The following is a 25,211-nucleotide window of genomic DNA, read 5'->3' on the forward strand; positions in this document are numbered from 1 at the left end:
TGACATCAGTTGCCAATAGTGAAACATTTTTGGAACAGAAGGGTATTGGTGATAGCTCGCCTATTTATAGATTCGCTACTTTATATTATACCTGCCCATGCAGCACCAATTAGCAACGGACATTTTTCGGTTACGGCTGGGAAATAAATTAATAAGCGGTAGCGTGAGGCTAATTGCTCCTATTGTTTTTTGCTCATGGGTTAATGAAGAGCCCTGGTGAGAGTCACCATATTTCAAAATTTTCATGTAAATACTAATAATTAAAGTTGTCGATCTATAAACATTGTATACCAGTTATTTTCGTAGTAGTACGCGTCATGTAGCGTCAGTGTTTCAGTGTAGAAGCAGATTTCATATTCATTTGATAAGCTTGAGCAGTTACATGCATAGGCTACAACATGCAATTGGGGGATCAACAGCTACAGTTTTATTTGTAAAAATAAATTAATATATTAAAATAATTTAAAAACTCACCAACTTTTGGTATGATTGATAACATAAACCTTCTACTGTTATAATAAGACGTGCAATCAATTAAAACAGGTGTTAGAAAAAAAATATATATATACCAAATTACCCTCCGTAGAGTTCACGAAACCTAAAATGATGAACTAAGAATGTCAAAAATTTTGGATACTTTGAAGCAACAAACTCATTCCATAAAATTTGCGAAGCTTAGCTGAATCAGTTAATAAAAATAGAAAATGAAATGTAATATGAAATGCAAAATATATTCCAGTTTAATAATACACTAATACGATAAAATCTTATCACATTTTATGTATTTAATAAAAAACCAAAGATCTCTTACATGAATAAAGCACCTAAAGCGACTAAACCAGCTCCAACAACTGGAATAGCATTAGAAGCAGCTCCATTGAAAGTAGAAACAGTAGAAACAGCAGCTTCAGAAGTGGTTGATTCAGCTGCAACAGTAGTAGGAGTAGTTTCAACAGCTGTGGTACTTGGAGTTGGAGCTGGAGCTGGAGCTTCAGTAGTTGGTAATGGACAGTAGGTAGTGTAAATAGTAGTACCTTCAGTAACAGTAGTAAGACCGGTAGTGACAGTTTCTTCTGTACATTTTTCTTCTGAACAGGATGTGATGGTAACAATAGTAGTTTCGATTTCAGTTACAGTTGATAATGGACAGTAAGTTGTGTAAATGGTGGTACCTTCAGTAACGGTAGTTAAACCAGTAGTAACAACTTCTGGAGTACAGACGTGATCCAGACATGAGGTAATAGTGATGATAGTAGTGGCAATATCAGTAACAGTTTCAGTACTGTTGGCGCTACTAGTAACATTGGAGTAGGCAGCTTGAGCAGATGCAGCAAGGGCTAATAAGGCGGTGGCAGCGAATAACTTCATTGTATTTATTTGAAATATAAAGCGAATGTAAATGTACTCGGTACTGGCTCTTAATCTAATTGAGAATTATATAGTGAGATAAGATTCAAAAAAAAGGGGCTAAAATGAGAGAATTCACCCTACTTATATACTTAATTATATGCGGCGAAACTACTTAAAATATTTTTAAAGTGATACGTTAAAAAACTTACATTTTAAAATAAAATATTATTATTGTCAATCCTGTAATTAGTACTAAAAAGTTACTTGTCACAGACATAGGTATTCACTTGGAAAGTTTCTATATATAGCGAAAATATGGATATGCAGAGCTGCACCACTTTGCATGATGGTTAAGGGCTGATTTTTGCACCCATTATATACAGGTCCACTCTTTTATGCACCAACAGGAAATGTCTGCAGATTTCTTATTTCTTTTTCTCTCTTTTGCGCTTAACTAGCGAAAGCTCCCCAGGGAAAAAGAAAGGTTATTGCTTTTTAGAGCGGTGAATAATGTCGTTCGTAACTCCCAATTTTGTTCAACTTTCCAAATATATCTTTCTCTATTAAGCTAACTCATAAATATTTTGTTTCCCCTGATTCCTAGTTGTTACACTAGTTTACAACGATGACTCGTTCTAAAGAATTTTCTCGAAAGATTTTCTCATCATTACGAGGGGCGGTGTTTTCTAAATTTAGGTTATCGAGAGAAGAACTGATTAATTTCCATCCATTAAATTTAACTCCCCTCATGGAATTTAAAAGAATTTTTAAGCCGGGGACTTTTGTAAGAGATGCGCATACGTAGTTACACAAGGACACACACTAAATGATAGCAATTTACCTTATTAGTTTATTTACATTCATTTGAACAAGTGAAGAAATAGGGGACATGGGCTTTCAAACAAAGCCATTTTAAGTCAAGTGATGTAACCAAAGAGAGTTGGAAAATTAACAATAAAGGAATGATTAGATCTATCCAAAAATCTGGGATCAAAACCCTTTCAAATTTAGGAGGTGTTTTCCAAGCCCGAGGGCCGCGGAATTTCCCATTATGGAAAAATGATGCCTCAATGGGGTAATTACTGATACATAATAGTCCTTTTCTCTTGTTTAACCTTTAATATTATTATTCTTTGTCTCTGTATATCAGACACTTTCTAGTATACAAAATGGCTGTATTCATTCATCTCTCCAATGGAATCGTGACTGTTGTTTACTCGAAACCACATCCGGAAGCAGCGATCGACAACCTCCTTCTGTACCTGAGCAGCACTAAATGCACCACAAGGTATATTTGTGTAACCACCCTAGCAACGTTTCAATTGCTATGTAAATAAACATAAACGCATTTGAACTCTATGCAAAAATTGTCAGTCTGAAATCTCGAAATTATAATTATGAACAGATACGCTAATGTAAGTTGCAATTTCTTTTGCAATTTTTTAACTGTGATCATCTGAGCAATTTTCTATTTCAAAATATGGAATATCTCTTCAACGAAATGTCAATTGCAGAATAATTGAGCTCTTCAATTGTCATGACAGTTACTTTAAGCGCAAGCCAATTACGAACAAACGTATATTTAAATTCATACTTTTTTGTACTTTCTTTTTCAAATGTATATAAAACGTAAAAAACAAACTAAACAAACACTAAACTAAGGCTAACCAAATAGAGAACATTGATTTCTCAGTTCAATAATCTTCTAATCTTTCAATACCACTTTGTAAGTAACAACATCAAAGGCTTTCAAACTGATTGGTAATTCATATTTATCATTGAATTCAACTTCAACTCCTTCTTCTTCTAACCCATTGGTTTTAAATACTTTAGCAACTTTCAATATTGGGCCAAATTTCAAAAGTCCAGAAGTGGCACCTCCTAAAGATTCATAAATTCTAAGCACAATAGATTTTTCAGTAGATTGGGTTTTATAGGCTTCGTATTGATTAACATCATAATCATTTTCACCTCTTTTAATATGAGATAAGATTAAATTTTCAGGAGCTTCTAATTTAATTGAATTAATTAATTTACTAAAAGAACTAGCTGGATCTTCAAATAAATGCTTTTCAATCTTATAATTAAAATTATAACCTAACTTAACGGTATCTGAACCTAAATATCCTTTATGAGGATATAAAGCATATTCAAAAGTATGATCACCCATATCAGCTTGATCATCTGGAGCTTTTGGACTCCTTAATAAAGATAATCTAATTAAATTACCATGAATAGCACCTCCATATTTGGAACTATTAATAACTGAAACACCATAGTTAAATTCACTTAAATCCATAAATTTATGATGAGCAACTTCAAATTTAGCAGTTTCCCAACTTGTATTCCAATGTGTTGGTCTTTGAGTAACCCCAAATTGAGTTTCATAATTTGCTTGAGTTGCAGTATAAACTGTGGTAGGAAATTGAACTTTCAAGAACTTATACTTTTCATGCCATCTAACAAATGTCTTAAACTTAATGTAATTAAAGTCTTGATCATCTGGTTTACTGGCCAATAAACCTTGAATAGATATTTCAGTTTCAAGATATGATCTGTCGGAAATCTTGATTTTTACCAAAATAGAACTCTTTAATTTATTATTTGATAGGACGGTAACTTCACCTCCACTCAATAATTTAAATTTATTTAAAGAGTATAATTCTGTATCCCAAGCAGGGAAGTTCAATGGTTCATCATCAAAGATTAAGTATTGATTACCTCCCACAATACCATCACCAGTTTGTTTGGTAGATTCAGTAGCAATAACTTCACGATCATTAACAATATCATATAAAGAAGTAATAATACCGGTGGAAGAGATTGTAGCTTTAATCAATTCATTAGAGAGAATGAATTGACCATCTGAAGTTTGAGTTACACTAGCAGGATATTTAATATCTTCAATAGAATTCAATTTAAGTTTCCCTTCATCATTAGTTGATACTGAAACTAATTTAGTATCCTTTTCATATACATCCCTAACAGATACTTGATCATTTGAAATTAATTGATATAACTCAGGTTGTTGAGTTTGAGAAATTTCTAATAATTCATTATTTCTATTCCAAGGTAAAGTATTAAAGAAAGTCAAGTTATCAAGATTGATAGTTGATTTACCTCCAAGTACTTCTAAAGCTTCATCAATTAACTTATCAGCATTAGCCACCAATTCATCCAACATTGGATAAACTTCATCATAATAAACCATTCCGATACAACTACCAGGAACAACATCATGAAATTGACAAAGACATAAATCTTCCCATAAGGCAAGTATCTTTTCTGCTGGATACTTATAATGTTTAGATTTAATTGAAGCTAAAGCAGTAACCAATTCTACATCATGTAATTTAACTTCTCCATATCTCATAAATCTCTTGATACGAGCTTGAGTAGTATAAGTACCTCTATGATATTCTAAATACATTTCTCCAACCCAAGTTGGTAAATCAGCTCCATTATTTGATTTAGCTAATACTTCTTCATAAAAATCATCAACAGTATTACCTAAATGAACCGTAGGCATTAATCCACCAGCAGTATTAGATAAACCTCTACATCTTCTTAATTTTTCAATCATTTCTTCTGTTGGACCACCTCCTCCATCACCATGACCGAACAATAATAATCCAGTTGGAATATCTCTTAAATTCTTATGTTGTTGCTGAGATCTAACTACATCTCCAAAATGAGCACCTGCAGTATAAGTATTAGCTGGAGGCATATGAACTAATACTTGAGAACCATCCAAACCTTTCCAATTAAAAGTAGATAATGGAAATTGATTAATATTATTCCAAGATAATTTTTGAGTAAGGAAACGAGAAATCCCAACTAATTGACAAATCTGAGGAATTTGGGAAGAATATCCAAATGTATCAGGTAACCAAAAGATATTTGAATAAAATCCAAATTCATTGAATTGATATCTTTGACCCAAAAGAAATTGTCTAAGAAGAGATTCTCCATTAGGTAAATTTGTATCATTTTCAACCCAAGATCCTCCAATTGGTAAAAATTGATTAGTTGTATACTTTTCTTTAACAAGAGAATAAATTTCAGGATGATATTGTTTTAACCATTTAAATTGTTGCATTTGAGATGCTACAAAGACATATTCAGGATAATCATCAGCAAGTCTTAATTGAGTAGTCCAAGATCTAACAATTTTCCTCTTTGTTTCAGCAAATGGCCATTCCCAAGCTGTATCAATATGACAATTACCTATACCATATACATCAATTCTTCTAATTTCATTATTAGCAAATTCATCAAATACTAATTCTGAATCAACTTTAGTACCCAATAATTTTTGAGCTAATTTTCTACCAGTTGCAACAGATTTAACATCATCAGGATCAAATGCATCCATTATTTTAGTACATACATCAGCAGCTTGATATTTTTCCCATCTTCCACCTGGAAATTCTCTTGCAGCATCACCAAGAATCCAAAAATCCCAAAATAATCTTCTGGCTTCCATATTAGGTAATCCCAAATCAGCATGATTTAATCGGAAATATCTATTAGGATCTGGATGACCATCTGCACCATTACCAAACATTCCATTACATGCCACTTCAATATAAAAAGTTTGACGATCGGTAACTCTATATTTATGAGGAATTCTAAATAAATTTCTTTCTCCACCAGTAAAAGCTTGTAAAGGTAATCCCTTATGATCATAAATAAGAGCTTCAGAACTTGAATCCCAATCAATTTCAATAATTTCATGACTTAACCAATGTTCAGGAATTTCAATTTCAAGTTTAACCCAAAAAGATTTCCATGATGGACCAAATGAATAACCAGGACCAATATTCTCCCATTCAAGATTATCAAAATCAATATCTTTAAAAAGTGGTCTAGCAGTTTTACCATCAACATCTGGAACTCTCCAAGATTTTAATCCTCCAATACCTATCTTTTCAAGGTAATAAAATTTAGGTAAATTTAAATCATGAAACTGACCTCCACCATCAGTGAATTGACGCAATCTATCATCAAATAGGTGATCTACTGGTTTAAAATTAGGTTGGTAGTTATATCTATCGTAAGACATAATAATGAACCTTCTCTATTAAAATTGGGGGGTTGCAACTGCGATAAGGAATTTGTGCAATCTAACAATAATAATTTATAATTTTAGTTCTCAAGTTAGCTTACAAAGTTAGTACAACTGTAATCTATGTATCTTGGCAATATATACCAATCTAACTTAATTACAAAAGTACAATATTACTTAACCAGCAGGTTTAAGTTTAATATGAATAATTTAAATATGCCAGCTGGAACCTCTTCAAATAGGAGAAGAGCGCAAGGGAAAAAACACGGGGAAAGGCATTGTGCAGGAAATGGTCTGGCTCCATATAGTCATGCAATTATATAATACATTTATAATGAGGAGGAAGACAAAGTACTTTACTAAGCCTAGAGTGAGTGAAATTTGAATTTACATAGCTAAAGCTAGCTGTGGTATTATAATTATAGTGGTTATTATATTTAATTATTCAAAAAAGCTATATAAATATTATATAATAATAATAGGAACAATATGTCCGCTCTAAATGAGCAAAAAAAGATAAGAGATTGCCATTCCGTCAAGGAGGGCAATTAAGTAAAGCAAGTATTAACTAGTAACTAATAACAATACCTAGTATACATTTAGTAGTCTAAATTGTAACCCATTTAGTTTCTAATAATTTATTGAATCTTAACTTCTTGGTCTTCTTCAACAGTAGCAACATGATCATGACCTTCAAAAGAGGAAATGTGGATAGGTGGTAACTTTGCTACAAATCCCTTAATTAAAGTATATTGAGTAGTAATTTGACCACCTAATTCCTTAACCTTAGAATGTAAGGCATTAATATCTGCATCAGATACAGAATCCTTTAAGGTAATAATGTATGATTTAAGATCACTTGTAGAAGACATTTCAGATGTTGGATTGACAATGGAATTTGTTAATAAATCGGAATTTGCAACGGTGGGGTTGGAAGTAACTTTGAGAACTTTTGATGAAGATGATTTAGCAGAGTATGACAACGCAAAAACAAGAAAGACAGCTAATACAACAAATACTAATGGTCTATTGATACCTTTCATCAAATAAAAAGAAGAAAACTTAATGTGTGATATAAATGTTCAAACAGGAATTTGGATGGCAAAATCAGTTCTGGCATATGCTATGAAATTCACTCTAAAAAAAGGAGCCACTCCTTTATATGCGCAGACTTACATAATCACATTATATAAAAGGTGTGGGCGATTACATAAGCAGCAGTATTTTAATGATCTAGTATTTATTCACTAACAGCAACAAGAGTATTATATTAAAAAGTAAACAGACTCAGATAAGGGGTCAATATGGCGTTATATATCAGGTACTTTACCCCGTTAGAGACTCTCATTAACAAGATCAAACGTCATGGATTCTGGCTATATTCCGGAATAATTATAGTTTCAACTGTATATCTAATCTTTTCTGTATCAACCATACCTGCTATTCCACCACCTCCACCAAAGAAGAAAAAGAGAATAGAAGATGTGAAAGATAAGAAGTTAGATACCAATGGATCTGACATAGATAGTTCTAGGTCTAAACTTTTAAATGGTCACGAAAATGGCACTAAACGATACTCGCCAATAAAGACGGAAGACGATATCGTAAATATAGAACAAAATCAAAGACCGGGCGAAGTAACAAAACAAGAATCGAATGAAGAAGAAACTTCACTGAATAAGCATGTAGTAGATACTTGGAGTAAACGAGAGTTGTATCGATATTTATTTGAACAGAAGATATTTCCTGAAATCAATGAAGATATAACTTTAGTTAGGAAAAGAGCTATTGAAATTTATGATAGTCAAGTAAATGAGGAACATTAACTCGTTAATATGATGCTGGTTCATCATTATATACTACTAATTTAGACTTAAATATGTAAGTAACTGTATAATTTATTTAAAAAACAATCATTATAGACGAATGCATACTACAATTCTTAAAGGTGCATTCATTGAAAACAGAAACTAGTAACCTACAGGGTGACGTACCTCTACTGAATTTAGGCTTAATTAGCGAGAGCTATTTTTTTTGCCATAATTTGAAGTGAGTCTTTTTTTTAACCACTATAATCCAAATCCAATTAACTCCACAATAACACTACAATTACCTATTTTTCATAGTTATGTAGATATAAGTAGGCACATTTCCCACCATTTTATATAATTTCATTTATTTAGATCTTCTTCATAAAATTGTCTTTCATGTCTTTCTATTTGAAAATCATTAGTATGTTCCTCCACCGTAAAGACAAACACCCATGCCGCAGCGCTTGATGGAATTATAACCTCCAATACACCCCCCCAATTTATAGCTGAGAAATCCAGCAAATAGAATTCAGGCACAGTGTGGATAACTAATAAATGAACACGATGCAAACCGGTTTTATATCAATGTATGCATATTACATAATTAGGCAAGAACTACAACAAACCAATGAACCATTAAATCCAAAACAGATACAATTAATATAGAGAAGAAAATGATCATTGTAAACAAGATGCAATTTTAATGAATAGAGTTCGGAGAATGTGTCGCTTGCCGGCTTATTAACCGTCTTTATAATACATTGAATTTGTGCTTATGTACTTAAAGTATGTATGTATGTGAAAATTAAATTTGGAGGATAACTAATCAAATTTGCACGACCAGCAAGACCGAGAACAAATTTCCAATTTGTCACATTTGCTGAGTCGCTTTATAAATATGCTACCCCATCCCTGTTGAGATTTATTTACTACTTCATTCTTTTGATTCTGTAGTATATCAATTGATCTTTTATTCAATCAATATCTTATATTAATACACTTATAAGTTCATAATGGTTAGTGCTGGTATGTATTATTTTATTTAGAAGCAATTATTTTAAGCTAAATCTCATACAGAATTATCAATAATCAAGCAGACTACAGACCATTTGTCAGCTTCGGGACTTTCAATTGATATCGGTGAAGTCGGACTGTGAATTACCTGATTTCATCGTTCAGATCTGAACCAATGGCACTTCAATTGATGATAGTTGATGCAATTGACTAGATCCGTATCTTTTGGTCATAATTAGTAATTCTCGCCTCCGCTTTTTTCTCCTGAAATAGTTCTGTCAAAGATTGCTATGACCGATGAAATACAATAATACTAACAATTGAAATATTATAGTTGCTGTTTTAAGAGGTGACTCTAAAGTCTCTGGTGTTGTTAAATTCTCTCAAGAAACCGAATCTGCCCCAACTACCATCTCCTGGGAAATTACTGGTAATGATCCAAATGCTTTAAGAGGTTTCCATATCCATACTTTTGGTGATAACACCAACGGTTGTACCTCTGCTGGTCCTCACTTCAACCCATTCGCCAAAACTCATGGTGCTCCAGAAGATGATGACAGACATGTTGGTGATTTAGGTAACATTACCACCGATTCCACTGGTCTTGCTAAAGGTACCAAACAAGATTTACTCGTTAAATTATTAGGTCCAAACTCTATCTTAGGTAGAACTGTTGTTGTTCATGAAGGTACTGATGATTACGGTAAAGGTGGTCACGATGATTCTAAGACCACTGGTCATGCCGGTGGTAGACCAGCTTGTGGTGTCATTGGTATTTCCAATTAAGTCAGTTACTATTTTTAACTAATAATTTCGATGTTTTTGAGAAACCTGAATATTATTTTCTTCAATTAGTTTTATAGTTTAAGTGAAATCTTTATAAGACCGTTTATCTATATATATCTATATATATTTATGTGTATGCTTATAAAATAAAAATTACTGAAAACAACTTTCGAATATTCGTATTTGGTTCAGTTAATGTTCCTTAAAAGTCTCTTTTAATGACAAGCGGCTTTATCCGAATCTGGCCACTTCCTAAGTAGCAATACACCGAAATATGCGTTTTTTCCCATCCATTTTATTTCAGGGGAACCCGTGGGGGTTTAGTTGGTTCCATAGTATTAATAGAAGTATCCAAATATGGCCGAGTGCATAAAAACGCAAAAATTATGCATTGTAATTAGGTTAAAACTACAACAGGTGCAAACATTGACTCTAAAAGCAGTTGGAAATGCCATCTGATTGCATGGACCATTTCAATTGCCCTGTCACTAAAGTTTGATGTTTATTGTTGTTTTATTTGGTCCATTATTTCACTTGTGTTCATTAGTGCACAAGGGTGGCTTTCTATTAGAATTGGAGGGCCAAGCGCAATTAGAGTATTGGAACTTTAATGTAATTAACAAATGCCCCCAATTATCTCGCCCTAACTACTATAAATCTTGTATTCAACCCTTTTGAACATCATACATGTGTATTCTAACAGTGCAACGAAGGCTATTTCAACCCACCTGGCACCTGGAATTTTAAGATTGATACAATGTGAAAAATGCAAAATGCAACTGATTCGTCTTTTTTTTCTTGGTATTCATTCCCGATTAGTCCAAATTTTTCACATACTTACCTCTATGACAAGCGGCACCAATGGCATTGACCTACCTATTCTATCTCATTTATATTGTTATTGTAAAACGTTTTCGAGATTTTAGTAATGCAATAATAGGGGAAGGAGGTAGTTGATCCCGATTGCCTCGTAAATTTGAATAAACTTAGGATCTGATTGATATAGCATGAAAGTAACTTATAAATAGAGTGGATTATCTGGCTTTGTTAAAATTTCGTTCTTTAGATTTTCTCTAAGTTATACAGAAGTACCAAGAAAGTAATAAACAATGGTTAAATTCTTGACAGTCGCTACTGGTTTCTCAATCCTTGCTAGCTTAGTTCAAGCTGCGCCAAGAAGTTACTCCAGCACTAAGAAATCAGGATTTGTATTCAACACGGATCCTGAATACAGCGTTGTCAGTTGTGATAACTTTGTATATGGACCTTACAGTTCGTGGTCATGTCACAATGCTACTGCTATACCAGCCTACGATTCTTGTTGTTTTGAAAACTGGGGTATTCTCATGTCAACTCAATTCTGGGACTTCAATCAAACTTTATTAGATGTTGTCAATGCCAATGATTCAAATGTAATCGATGAGCTCGAAGAATATTATACTGCTATTCAATATGCTCAAGGTGATCCTAGAACAACTTTCACTATTCATGGTTTATGGAATGACTTATGTGATGGATCCTACAATCAATACTGTAATTCATCCTTGGAAATCAGTGATGCAAATGATAATATCACTCATGTTATTGTGGATACTTTTGATGAACCAGAGTTATTTGATACAATGATCAAGTATTGGGTCAATAATGTTATTTCAAATGTTCCAAATGGTGGTTCGATCTCACTTTGGGAACATGAATACAATAAGCATGGAACTTGTATGAATACTTTATTACCAGAATGCTTCACCGGAGAATATACCAAGTTCGAAAACACAGTTCAATTCTACAAGAAGGTTGTAGAGATTTGGAAGACTTATCCAACCTATCAATTTTTATTAGCTGAAGGTATTGTTCCTACTCTTAAGAAACAATATGAATTAAGAGATGTGCAAAAGGCTTTAGCTGATAACAATGATGGTTTCCAAGTCTATGTCGGATGTATCAATGGAACCATTGATGAAATCTGGTACTACAACAACTTGAAGGGTAATGTGTTGACTGGTGAATATAGACCAATCGATACTTTGACTAATTCAACCTGTCCAGACAAAGTTTGGTACTTGCCAAAGTAAGCGCTTTCAAGTAGCACTAAAAGTTTTCTTATAGTTTCCACTTTTTTACTAGATCTTAATTTTTCTATCAGTCTGATAGGTTAATCGTTACTATGTTTTGAATAAAATTTCTGTTATTTATAGTTTTAATATATTTGCTTTCGAAAACTTTGCAGCAAAAGAAATATTTTTTTGCAATCAATTATTAGAGTGCGTTAATATAATGATTTATCCTTCGTAGACTACAACCATTTTACCATCATATCGTAGTGTTCCTCTTCAGTTTTAAAACATTTGGAATTTATTAGAAACCTAAATGTAACATCTGAGCATTGTTTCTTTGTATGAAGATGAAGAAATTTTTGCATCACACTCATGATGGAGAAAAGTTTTGTTATTGCCATTATATAATATTACAAATTACCATTTTAGTGGTACTTACAGAGGCACTAGTGTAACGTTTTATAAACTCATGTCCATCTGTCACCTGACTATTATTTCCACTATGGAAACGATTCTTGACAGGGTTGAAATTTAAGCTATTCTAAAACCAGTTGAAGAAAAGACATAATAATAAGAATTTATAGGTTTTAAGAATCATAAATGTACAAATTCTTCTGCAAAAGCAAGACCAGGTATACCTATGTATCGTCTTAAAGTGAATTCCTGTAATTTGTCTCATCTTCTCTCATAACTATATAGGTCCCATATTTAAATTATAGTTTTGTTTTTGCAGCATTAGCTTAGCCAGTCGCTTAGACAGTCATAAAATTAAAAGAATTTATTGAATCCTTCATACATAATTCTAGACTGTAATAACGAAACCTGTGATGACTTGCTTTTATTCATGTAGAAAATTTTGAGTATTATAGTTCTGTTCAATATAGAGAATACATTCAAGAAATTCTGTAGTTTGCGACAAGACTTCTGTTACTGCATATCATCATAACTATAGAATTTAGGCTCCATCAAATCCTATTGTAAAGGAATGTTCTCAAAGAATACGATTAGTATCTGAAAGTCAAATGCCATTACCAGGTGGGCATAAACGTTCTATGAAAGAGAAATAATCGTATTGCTAGCACATTTTTTCTTGGTATTCCGAAAAAGTACAACATTTTCATTCTATACATGTATAACCTCAAAGTCTTGGATATATTTTATGGCGTGAAAGCATTTTTATTTAATAGTTGTAATAGTAATAGGGGTAGGGTGATATTTGGAATTGGAAATACCTGAAAGGTATAAATTGAGTGCTAATTGTCATGGAAGGTTTAAAATTTAATGCAAAACTTCAAAGTACAACAATATCTCTAAAATGGTTCAATTATTACAATTTGCAACAGGGGTATTCATTTTTGGTGGTTTAGTCCAAGCTACACCAGTAACGAATGGTAGAAAATCTGAATTTGTATTTGAATCAGACCCTCTATACAGTGTGTTTAGTTGTGATAACTTTGTCTATGGACCTTACAGTTCATGGTCATGTCACAATACTACTGCTATCCCAGACTATGATTCTTGTTGTTTTGAAAACTGGGGTGTCCTTATGTCAACTCAGTTTTGGAATTATAATAAAACATTATTAGATATTGTTAAATGCAACAATTCCGAGACAATTGACGAACTTGAAGATTCTTATCTCAAAACCAAATATGCACAAGGTGATCCACGGTTAACATTTACTATTCATGGATTATGGAATGATTTATGTGATGGTACATGGAATGAATTTTGTGACCCTACTCTAGAAATTAATGACCAAAATGATAATGTTACACATGTTATTCTTGAGACGTTTAATGAATTTCACTTATTTGAGACTATGAAAAAGTATTGGGTTTCCAATGACCCAAAAGGCCCAATTTCACTTTGGGTCCATGAATATAATAAGCATGGAACATGCATGAATACTTTGAATCCTCAATGCTTTGCTGGAGAATATACCCGATTTGAAAATATAATTCAATATTGGAAGAAAGCTGTTGAACTTTGGAAAAGTTATCCAACCTATCAATTTTTATTATCAAATGGTATTGTTCCTACACTCAAGAAGCAATACGACTTAAGAGATGTGCAAAAGGCTTTGGCTGATAACAATGGTGGGTTTACAGCTTATGTAGGTTGCCATAATGGAACCATCGATGAAATCTGGTACTACAACAACTTAAAGGGTAATGTATTGACAGGAGAATATAGACCAATGGACACTTTAACTAATTCAACCTGTCCAGAAAAAGTGTGGTACTTACCCCAATGAATAGATGCTTTCTTTTATTTTGTAATTTATGTTTTGTGATTTCTAACAATATTGTTCATATTTAATAGTGAAGTAGTTATATCTTTCTTTTTGCAATCAAATAAATTTGCGGGGATTGCTCCTGCAGCTCCTTCAGTATCACTAAGTTAATAAACAACATACAAAAACCTAATATATATGTGTTTATTAAGATTGGACCCTTACATAGTCAAAGCGATTTTTTAACTTTGTTATATATGATAATTATGCTCTATTCCTCAGGGAAATATAAAATCTCTTAATTAACCTATTTGGTAAACTTTAAGCTTGAAATTCTAGATCTAAATTTTGCGCAACGGCCATAAACATTTCTTAGTATTGCGCGATGGTTAGTATTTCGCATAAAGGCGCAAATGGGCATATGTTTCAGTGGGGCAGGCAAAGCTAAATCCTTTAGGAACAGTCCAAACTATATGTAGAAGAACTTATTTATGTATAATTGGATAATAAGTATGAGAATAATACAAGAGATGTAATATATATGCATAAAAAGATAAACCCATTCATTTTCTTTTTTATTAAAACTGTTACCAAAGTTCTTCTGAGCTAAATAACGTTGTACTGTGCCTAGTTAATATACGAGATAGACATTTACTATATTTAAAGAAATAATGAATTGGAATGTACGATTATGTAGGAACTTAAAAGTAGTAATTTAAGGGTCACTAGTAAGAACATGACAAAATTTCAAATAAAAGATACTAATAATAGATATAATACATTTTTTTTTTATTCGTATGTCTAAATTTTATTATAGGGAACAGGAGAAGTAAGGATAAGAAAGTGAAGTTACCATAAAGAACATGTTGTAGGAAACTAACAATAGTATAGTCGTAAAAAGTTCAATAATCTATAGAATAAAGTACATTTGTAGGTATCATTCCCCCACTTAAGTGAGGAGTTGAAAGATGCTTATTTAAAAGATAAATGTGTGTGAACAACAAACACACAGTACTTACAGATGTGAAACTCATATACATATAATATGGTACTTGTATAGATTCAGTCAATAGTCCCTAATCTCCAACTCTTAAAAGTATTGTAAAATATATTTAGTAACGTTACGTACACTTTGAGCTGCGAGCTTCGCCGGTGTGGGCTGTGTTGTGAGGGTCGGAAGAGTGAAAAATTTCAAGAACACACATAGTAAATGGAGTGGTACAACACGCGTATTCTACTAGTAATATTATGAGTACTCTTTAGCTAGTATTATTAATATCATTTAGTTAGTATTAGATAATATTATTTAACTAGTATTAGATAGTCTTAACTGGTACACTTTTATAGCATCAAATTTAGCACTAACACTAGTCCATTAAAAGTTCTACCAGCCGTCCGAGAAAATCATTTTGCGATTCCTCGCCGTGCCTAGACAATTATCAAAACCATCAATTATTGACACATTATCCCCCCCTCCTTCGTTTGATTTACTTAAGACTGAAAACTGAAAGGTTTCTCAGTCCCTCCATTATCCTGTATCATTATTTTGTTTGTTATATATATATTTTTATTTGTTTTATATTCTTATTCCACTCAGTACAAAGATCTCGGAGATCTGGCCCATGATAGACATCCCATCCCATGAATAACGACAACGTACGACCACATGAAATAACCACAGACCCTTCAACTGGTCACACACAAACTCAAACACAAACTCAAACACAACCCACTCATAGTTCAAGTGATCTTCTCACTCCCAATAACCAACAAGCTCGAAGAAAGAGAGGGCTCTCATTAAGAAGTCAATTATTCAATAAATCTATAATAAACCAAGTCCAACAACCATTTCCTGACTCACTTCCTCAAAATGATCCTATAACTTATCCAATCCATGAAACTTCATCGACGTATGAATTGAATGATTTTTCCAATAAATCTTTGAAGACTCAAATCAGACAATCATCAGATAATGATGAAATGTTTGATCCTAGAAATTATAATATCTATTCCGATCCGAATATTTCAAGATCTACAACTCAATTAACTGAACCTACGAGTTCAGACAATTCAGATTCATATGTTGGTAAACGAGAACGAGCTTTAAGAAGAAGATATCATACACGAAATAAACTCAAACGATGGATATTATCAGTCAAAGATTTAATACTTGCTCATAATGAATTACCACCAACTGAAAATGGTCGTATTATTCCATTATCAACTAATCTAAAATCCGTCAATGAATATTTTCATGATCAATATTATGATTGTAATACAAATAATCTTGTAGATGAAAGAAGTGGATTACCATATATTGATAATAGAATTACTTCATCAAAGTATACTATATATTCATTTTTACCTAAACAACTTCGAGCTCAATTCTCCAAGCTTGCCAATTGTTACTTTATGGTAGTGGCTATAATGCAAATGATTCCTAAATGGTCAACTACTGGTCAATTTACTACCATTATACCATTAATGATCTTTATGTCTATATCTATAGCTCGAGAAGGATTTGATGATTGGAAAAGACATGGACATGATAAAGAAGAAAATAATAAGAAAGCCATAGTCATTCGAGAAGATATGGATTTATCTAATTTCGATACTCATTCCATTGCCACCATTATGACAGAAACCATTCCTATAATAACCAGTAGTCATTATAATAACAGTAGTAATACTAATAATAATGGTACAATCAACAATACTAATACCAATAGTACCAAGGACTACTTATCTCCCAATGGTAAGCATTCTCCTACCATCCATACGATTTCTTCAGTAACTTCGCTATCTGATTCAGAAGGTATAACCACATCCAAATTGTATACCAATAAAGAAGCCATGAAACGTTACAACCTCAAAGAGTATGTAACGAAATGGAAGAATATCAAAGTGGGAGATATTGTCAAACTTAATGAAAATGATTGGTTCCCAGCCGATGTAGTATTACTTGCTACTAGTGATAAAGATCATAATGAAGCATTTGTTGAAACTATGGCACTTGATGGAGAAACCAATTTAAAGGCCAAGAGACCTCATATTGAATTAAGTAAATATACTTGTACAGTTACCGGATTAAAGAATATTAAATCCTTAATTACGGTAGAAGATCCAAATTTAAATCTATATAATTTTGAAGGACTGTTTACTATAGATGGAGAAAAATATGCTTTAGGAAATGATAATGTAGTTTATCGAGGTAGTATATTAAGAAATACAAAATCTGTACTTGGATTAGTAATATTTACTGGTGAAGAAACTAAAATAAGAATGAATAATATAAAGAATCCTCGTACTAAAGCTCCTAAATTACAAAAGAATATTAATTATATTGTAGGATTTATGGTTATAATTGTTATATTATTACTGGCCTTTTCAACCATGGCTCAACGAATATTATATCATAATACTCGACAAAAGGCATGGTATTTATTTGATCAAGATGCTGGAGTTGCTCCTACATTAATGAGTTTTATTATTATGTATAATACATTAATTCCCTTATCATTATATGTAACTATGGAAATAATTAAAGTAATGCAATTACTTTTCTTACAATTCGATATAGATATGTATCATGTGGAATCCAATACACCAGCAGATGCAAAAACTGCCACCATTTTAGAAGAATTAGGTCAAGTAAGTTATGTATTTAGTGATAAAACTGGGACTTTAACTGATAATTGTATGGTATTTAGAAAGTTTAGTGTATGTGGAGTCAGTTGGCTTCATGATCTTGATATAATGGTAAAGGATAGACAAGATCCTGATTCTCAAGTACTCAGTGAATTAGTTCAGGCTCCAAGGCCCAGCTTACATTATAGTACCACCACCACCACCACCACCAATATAGTTCGAGATAGTTTGGAATTAAAATCGGTAGTATCCAATTCTACATGGAAATCCACAGCTCATCCCAATAAGCCTCAAAGTGATAGTAATTCACTCCAGCTCCTTAAGTATATTCAATCTCATCCTCATACATTATTTGCTAAGAAAGCCAAATTCTTTTTATTATCACTTGCCTTATGTCATACATGTTTACCAAGAAAATCAGTCAGTTCTTCATTATCTACTAAGAATAATTCATCTATTACTTTAGATAATATAGTAGAAGATAAACCTTCATCATTTAATGATGATAGTATATTAGATTATCAAGCTGCATCACCTGATGAACTTGCTCTTGTACAAGCTGCTCGAGATTTAGGTTATGTAGTATTCAATCGTCTGAATTCTATATTAACCATAAAGACTTATCCTCAAGGATTTGAAAATGATCCAGATTATGAACAATATGAAGTCTTACATGTGATTGAATTCTCTTCCGTAAGAAAGAGAATGTCTGTAGTAATTAAATTCCCCGATGGAAGAATTTGTTTACTTTGTAAAGGTGCTGATAATGTAATTATTGATAAATTAAAGGCTTGCGAATTGGCTAATCAGAAGCAGAAAGAGATCTCTCTGAATTCGGCTGACCGAAAGATCATGCAAGCCGATGTAGTATTGAATTCTCGATTATCTTCTAGTGGTAATGGTAGTGGATTACCTCGTAAATCAATTAATTTAGTTCAGAGATTGAGCACAAGTAGTGCATCACCCATTGAGAGAGTTCAGTCTATTGATAATGCACTTATGGGTCATGAAGAAGATGAATTGGAATTGGCCGATATCGCCATGAAGGCCCGAAAGTCTCTTCATATTCAACAGGCTAAACGATACAGTATTGAATCAGTAGGTGTTGAAGGTAATTCTACCGGTACTACCACCACCAATAACCAACCAGTAAGTCCACTAGACAGAGATATTGAATTCATTCCTAATGATAAGTTACTCATTAATGATGAATTCTTAATTGAAAAGACTCTAGAACATATAGAAGAGTTCTCAACTGAAGGATTAAGAACTCTCATGTATGCTTATAGATTTCTCGATAAGAAAGAGTATGAAGTATGGAATGAAGATTACATTAATGCCGGAAGTCAAATCATTGATAGAACCAAACAAGTGGAATTAGTAGGTGGAAGAATTGAACGAGACTTTGAATTAATTGGTGCCACGGCTATAGAAGATAAGTTACAAGATGGAGTTAGTGAAACTATTGATAAACTTAGACGAGCCGGTATTAAAATGTGGATGTTAACGGGTGATAAACGAGAAACTGCCATTAATATCGGATACTCTTGTCGACTTATTAAGGATTATTCTACTGTACTTATCTTATCTAATCATGATGGTAAAGATTACTTAATTGAAACCATTACTAGTGCTATTAATGAAATTCAAGCTGGTAGAGTGGCTCATAGTGTATTGGTTATTGATGGATCAACTTTAAATGATATAGAACAAGATCCTACCATGTTAAGTATCTTTTTAGAATTATGTGTAGAAGTGGATTCCACCATTTGTTGTCGAGCTTCACCCTCTCAAAAGGCTAATATGGTAAGTGCTGTAAGAAATCTTAAAAAAGATTGTGTAACTCTTGCCATTGGAGATGGAGCCAATGATATTGCCATGATTCAAAGTGCAGATATTGGAGTAGGAATTACTGGTAAGGAAGGACTTCAAGCAGCTCGAGCTTCTGATTATTCTATTGCTCAATTCCGATTCTTATTAAAATTATTATTGGTTAATGGAAGATATAATTATATTAGAACTAGTAAATTTGTATTATGTACATTCTACAAAGAGTTACTATTCTATTTAACTCAATGTGTTTATCAAAGAAATACATTATTCTCGGGTTCTTCTATGTATGAGAGTTGGTCATTATCTATGTTTAATACTTTATTTACTTCCTTATGTGTTATATGTATAGGGATGTTTGATAGAGATTTAAAACCGGCTACATTAATTGCTATACCTGAATTATATAATAAAGGTCGATTATATCAAGCATTTAATTTAAGAATCTTTATTAGTTGGATGGTTATGGCTGCTATTCAAAGTATCGGTATATCATTTATGGCCTATTATATATGGGGATTTACTGCATTAAGAGATAATTCTGTATTTCCCTTAGGAACTTTGGTATTTGCTGCATTAATAGTGATTATAAATGTTAAATGTTTACTTATAGAAATGCAAAATAGAAGTTGGTTACCATTTGCAGCATTAATCATTTCAGTAGGAGGGTATGGACTTTGGAATGTTCTTATTATGGCCTTATATAGAAGTAAACAATCACCAATATTCTTTGTGGCCTATGGATTAATTGAATGGGGTCAAGATCAAAGTTGGTGGGCCAGTTTACTCTTATTATTTACTGGTCCATTACTTTTGGATATCCTATTTAAAGTGCTTAAATTCATGTTTTATCCAAGTGATGATGAATTGTTTAAATTATATGAAAAGGATATTGGATTACGAAGAATCTTTGAACATAAGGCATTTAACGAGTTACATCAGGGGTGGACTTTTCCTCCTGATCCTTCACCGGTAATGATGCGGATTAAGAAGTTATTTGGGAAGCATGTAGTAAGTCAACCAGTAACTCATAACGATATAACTCCGTTATATTCATTAGATCCTGATTCAACAGTCCATAGGAAAAGAGCCGGTACAAATCCTAATCCTTATGAATTACCTCCTAGTAGTGAAGGAGTAGCCATTAGAAGTGATTATAATCAACACTTGGCCTTAGGCGAAGATTATGAAATCCTTCCCTCGGGAAAGAAGATAAGAACTAAACCCAGATCGAATTCTTATTGGTCATTGCTTGGAGTAGCATCTAAGAAGTCATCAGTCGATGAAGATGATGCTGAAGTGGCTGCTATTATTGATGAGAGATTGAGAGCTTTGGGGGATGGTAATAAATAAGTTATATAATGATACACCTATAAAAAAGTATGAGTATATATGAAGTATATATATATAAAGTATATATACACCACACTGATAATTAATGTGTAGATATTATCTGAATACTGTCTCAGTTAAAAGATACTATAAATATTATACCATCTATTCTATATCATTGCAATTCTATTGGAACGGCATACGTTTAGCGCTAGATTGTATTCCAGCATTGTCCATCTGTACCTCCATACGCATTAAGGTACATCTCACCTGCTAAGAATGTCGCACCATTACTTGTCCAACCTGCTTGCAAGCAATATTTCTGACCTATGGTCAATAAGTGGTGAAAGACACAAAGCACGAATGATTGAAATAGAAAATATTTCATCAACTTACAATTGCAGCCTCTTTTGAAGACCTCTTACTCACACCTTTAAGTCGGATACCATATCTTTGCTCGTGTTACCGCTATTGTTTGAATTAGTACTAATCTAAGTAATATTCTATCCCTACAAATACTAAAATTTCAAAGATAATTATAGAACTGGCAACAAGTATGATAGTTTTATCGCTGACTCTTTTATTTTCATCAACGATTTGTAGTGATTCAACTTGTCCATCAACTTGTCCATCAACTTGTCCATCAACGTGACCACTTGATTGATCAAGTTTCTGATATTGATTTGTTTGAATGTTTGTCATTCCTATAGATATAGTAACAGTATAGATTCTGCGATTATTAGAGCTTTTGACTTGAACTGAGAAGCATTGCTATATATAGGGCCAAAGGAGGAACCTTCATGTTGTATGTAGGATTGGAGGCATCTTTATGCATGTGTAAATTTATTTGAGATCAAAATATTGCAAATTTGATAAGCAAAGCTGTGTACTAAAGACGAATAGTAATCTATTACAAGCTACAATAGTTAAGGAAATAATACCGTATCCGTTCCTCTTTTCTTAACCCCTTACTTAACCCCTACTTACCTTACTTCCATACTAACATATCATTCATATTAACTACTGCTATACATTAACCTATCTTACTAATATTTCTAGTATACTCTATTAATATACACAGTATATATTACTCTTACTCATTCAATATTTAACCAAAAATCATTCTCTAACCTTTATATAGAGTGTATACTTTTACTCTCATCCTATACGCTTTCTATATACCTGAGTTAAATCATTCTCCAAATCTTGGATACTTCTCTTAAGATTTCTCTTTCGAGCATTCTCTTCTAACCACCCCTCAAACCTTTGTCGAATCTCTGCCATCTCTTCAACCAATGGCTGTTTCTTATCATTCGGTAGATAAGGATTTAATAGTAAATCAAATAATGGTTTCCAAAGGTCATGTTGCCAATACCGTTTGAGAGAATTCTCAAGTTGAATTGTTGAATTGGTATGGGATGGTTTAATCTTAATATAACTCCCAAATAACATAGTATGAACTATACAAGCAATCCCATAATAATCGGCTTCATAACTCCACGGTTCATGATTAACCATTTGCGGACAATCCTGTTGATCAGTTTTCCAATTACTGAGAAATTGTGGAGAAGTATAATCTCCAAAGAGTTTCAAATCAATAGATCTACCAAAATCAATTAAGGTTATACTCTTTTGATTCCATCCATGTAATCCATATTTATTATAAGATTCATTCCAAGTATCTCCATCTTCAATCGGTTTAAATCTTAACATACAATTATCAGCCTTTAAATCTCCATGTAATATTCCTATTCTATGAAGAATTTCAACGGATTTTAAGATTTCTTTAGTTAAATATATACAAATTACTTCATCTACCGTTGTACCATAATGAGATTTAAAATGATTTACCACATCTAATAAAGTCCCTTGATTACAATAATCCATAATTAAATAACTTTCATCTTGAAATGCATAAAGTTCTAATTGATTTATGAATAAATTATCTGATTCAGGATAAGCTATTTTAGTTCGACGATGAATTTGATTTAGTATATAGAATTCCCATTTAGAACATGGAGATTCAACTTTTAATGCCTTTAATTGACCTGAAGATCCTGCTTCTATTAAATAAACAATTCCAAATCCTCCTTTCCCTAATTCATATCGTAAACAATAAATCTCTTCCCCACAGAAATCTACTATGGAATTCTTATTACCTTTAACAATTAATTTATTATCAGAAGTAGTTAATTCCAGAAACTTTTTTAATTTATCGATCTTTATATCTATAGTGGTATAACCAGGATACAGTTCTATTGGATTTATTAATGAATTCAATAATGTTTGTCTATAAGAATCATCAAAATTATCAATGATTTGAATTGGAATATCATTAACTTCTGGTCGTTCTATAAATGGTGAACTTTGAACATTATCATCAAGTTCATTATCGGTTGGTGGAGTTTCTTTTACTTGTAATGAAGGACCTATTATATTATTGATTCCATTCATTTGAATAGTTTCAGTTACAAACCCATCAAAATTAGTGGTGGTAGAATCTACTCCATCGATTCTTTCTATTTCATCATCAGAATTCAAATCAGCTGCAGCTTCATTAAATATCTTAACAACTTCTTGATTAGCTTGTTTAGAAAACATGGTCATGGTAGGAGAATTAGGTCTATTTGATAAGGTTGTATCATTCTCATCTTTCAAAGGTATTACAAAAGTGTTATTGCTATTGTTTGATTCATCTGTGCGAATTGGTGTATGTCGTTGTTGTTGATACTGTTGCTGTTGTTGCTGTTGTTGCTGCTGCTTCAAAGTTCTTCTTGTCATAGCTAACATCTCTTCAGGAGTGATCTCCTCATCTTCTTGTAGGAATAATAAATCCATATTAATCATCACCCTTTCAGATTTCTTACCAGGATGATTGATAAGAGTATACACAAATCCATCATTGGATTCACATACTGTTTGTTTAATCTTTTGATCTTCATTAAGTTCATGAGAATCCCGATAAACTTGGAACTTTATACTCGAACTACTAGAAGTACTTCCCGAAGAATTTGGTCGTTCTAAGTTCTTCTTTTGCCTTAGCACTTCTCCAGACCATGGCTTTGCTTGAAGAGCATTTTCCTTTATTCTCGATCGTATACTACCTAAATCATTACTGGCCGATTGTCCATCAAAAATCGATTTCAATACACTTTGATCATTATCTGAATCGTCTTTAAAGATTTCAATTCGGGGCTTTTTATTTGGTCTAGATCCATCTTGAACATCATGAATGGCTGAACCTTGAGTTAACTCTAATCCAGTTCTTTTATTAGGGTTGGTTGTTGAAGTATTCAGTTCAAGTCTAGTCTTGAAATGTTCGTAAGATCTTTGGAGTCTTGGCAATGGTCTTGCCTGAGAATTTAATCCCAATTGATAAATCTCTTCGGCATCAGTAGTCTTCCCATTGATCTCTAAATAATCAGCAAATTCTTCATAGTATAAAGCTAATTGATTACCAATTTCTTTCTTTGCAAGATAAACAAATATATCACGAGGTGAATCAGAATAATTTGTATATTCTAACCATACTTTTAAATATCGAGGATCATTTTTATAATGATACGCATCTCTAAAATATGATGTACACCGTTCTAATACATTTAATAAACCACTTTCATTATTATTACCTTGTTGATAATTATTATGAATCCATGATATATAATCTATAAATACTTGTAATGGATCATCTAATTCTTCAAGTTGTCCTACCATTTTTTCATGATGTTCTCTTTCTCGTTTTAAAGTTTCTTTATATATCATTACCAGTTTGGTAGTTTGTGATTGTATTAATGTATTGGTTAATTTACTAGCGGATCTACCTCCTGGCATCGGTAGTATATTTTCCTTGTGTTGTTCTAATACCGATGCTGATGATTCTCCGATCGGTGCTCCTACCATAATTAATTTTTGTCGTTGTCGTTGTAGTTGTCGTTGTCGTTGTCGTTTTGTTGGTGATGCTCACTCTCACTCTCACTTTCTTTCGTTCGCTGAATGTCTGCTCACTGTTTCAATTGTTGATGTTCTGTTCTGTTGTTAAATATGTCTGGTAAAGGTAAACAAACAAATGTCGCAGACAAAAA

General features: G+C 32.5%; 9 protein-coding genes across 9 annotated transcripts; 4 read left to right on the forward strand and 5 right to left on the reverse strand. All coding sequences in view use genetic code 12, as the record gives it.

Moving 5' to 3' along the window:
• Nucleotides 1-424: 424 nt before the first annotated feature.
• PGA62 (Pga62p) lies at nucleotides 425-1,564 on the reverse strand. Its single transcript, XM_064881952.1, has one exon. The coding sequence runs from the start codon at nucleotides 1,366-1,368 to the stop codon at nucleotides 808-810; it is 561 nt and encodes a 186-aa protein (XP_064737769.1). The 5' UTR covers nucleotides 1,369-1,564; the 3' UTR covers nucleotides 425-807.
• A 1,211-nt stretch (nucleotides 1,565-2,775) lies between these two features.
• AMS1 (alpha-mannosidase) lies at nucleotides 2,776-6,688 on the reverse strand. Its single transcript, XM_064881953.1, has one exon. It carries the CDS (start codon nucleotides 6,413-6,415, stop codon nucleotides 3,056-3,058), a length of 3,360 nt encoding a protein of 1,119 aa, XP_064737770.1. The 5' UTR covers nucleotides 6,416-6,688; the 3' UTR covers nucleotides 2,776-3,055.
• Nucleotides 6,689-6,740: 52 nt separating this feature from the next.
• On the reverse strand, nucleotides 6,741-7,546 carry RJT21DRAFT_121067 (uncharacterized protein). The gene has a single exon (XM_064881954.1). The coding sequence runs from the start codon at nucleotides 7,459-7,461 to the stop codon at nucleotides 7,057-7,059; it is 405 nt and encodes a 134-aa protein (XP_064737771.1). The 5' UTR covers nucleotides 7,462-7,546; the 3' UTR covers nucleotides 6,741-7,056.
• A 176-nt stretch (nucleotides 7,547-7,722) lies between these two features.
• On the forward strand, nucleotides 7,723-8,244 carry RJT21DRAFT_114604 (uncharacterized protein; the record flags this gene model as incomplete). Its single annotated transcript, XM_064880259.1, has 1 exon — nucleotides 7,723-8,244. One exon carries the CDS (start codon nucleotides 7,723-7,725, stop codon nucleotides 8,242-8,244), a length of 522 nt encoding a protein of 173 aa, XP_064737772.1.
• A 499-nt stretch (nucleotides 8,245-8,743) lies between these two features.
• On the forward strand, nucleotides 8,744-10,179 carry SOD1 (superoxide dismutase). Its single transcript, XM_064884483.1, has 2 exons — nucleotides 8,744-9,255; nucleotides 9,578-10,179. Exons 1-2 carry the CDS (start codon nucleotides 9,243-9,245, stop codon nucleotides 10,027-10,029), a joined length of 465 nt encoding a protein of 154 aa, XP_064737773.1. The 5' UTR covers nucleotides 8,744-9,242; the 3' UTR covers nucleotides 10,030-10,179.
• Nucleotides 10,180-10,922: 743 nt separating this feature from the next.
• Nucleotides 10,923-12,273, forward strand: RBT7 (Rbt7p). The gene has a single exon (XM_064884484.1). It carries the CDS (start codon nucleotides 11,139-11,141, stop codon nucleotides 12,099-12,101), a length of 963 nt encoding a protein of 320 aa, XP_064737774.1. The 5' UTR covers nucleotides 10,923-11,138; the 3' UTR covers nucleotides 12,102-12,273.
• Nucleotides 12,274-13,398: 1,125 nt separating this feature from the next.
• RJT21DRAFT_5284 (aminophospholipid-translocating P4-type ATPase) lies at nucleotides 13,399-21,150 on the forward strand (the record flags this gene model as incomplete). The annotated part of the gene is made up of 2 exons (XM_064884944.1): nucleotides 13,399-14,308; nucleotides 16,001-21,150. 2 exons carry the CDS (start codon nucleotides 13,399-13,401, stop codon nucleotides 21,148-21,150), a joined length of 6,060 nt encoding a protein of 2,019 aa, XP_064737775.1.
• Nucleotides 21,151-21,230: 80 nt separating this feature from the next.
• On the reverse strand, nucleotides 21,231-21,777 carry RJT21DRAFT_121073 (uncharacterized protein). Its single transcript, XM_064881955.1, has one exon. It carries the CDS (start codon nucleotides 21,515-21,517, stop codon nucleotides 21,341-21,343), a length of 177 nt encoding a protein of 58 aa, XP_064737776.1. The 5' UTR covers nucleotides 21,518-21,777; the 3' UTR covers nucleotides 21,231-21,340.
• A 380-nt stretch (nucleotides 21,778-22,157) lies between these two features.
• On the reverse strand, nucleotides 22,158-25,156 carry BUB1 (protein kinase). Its single transcript, XM_064879845.1, has one exon. The coding sequence runs from the start codon at nucleotides 25,027-25,029 to the stop codon at nucleotides 22,288-22,290; it is 2,742 nt and encodes a 913-aa protein (XP_064737777.1). The 5' UTR covers nucleotides 25,030-25,156; the 3' UTR covers nucleotides 22,158-22,287.
• Between the last annotated feature and the right edge of the window lie 55 nt (nucleotides 25,157-25,211).

This window comes from Scheffersomyces amazonensis (assembly GCF_036850825.1).
Source record: "Scheffersomyces amazonensis strain UFMG-HMD-26.3 chromosome Unknown RJT21scaffold_4, whole genome shotgun sequence".
In the NCBI taxonomy this organism is placed as follows: domain Eukaryota; kingdom Fungi; phylum Ascomycota; class Pichiomycetes; order Serinales; family Debaryomycetaceae; genus Scheffersomyces; species Scheffersomyces amazonensis.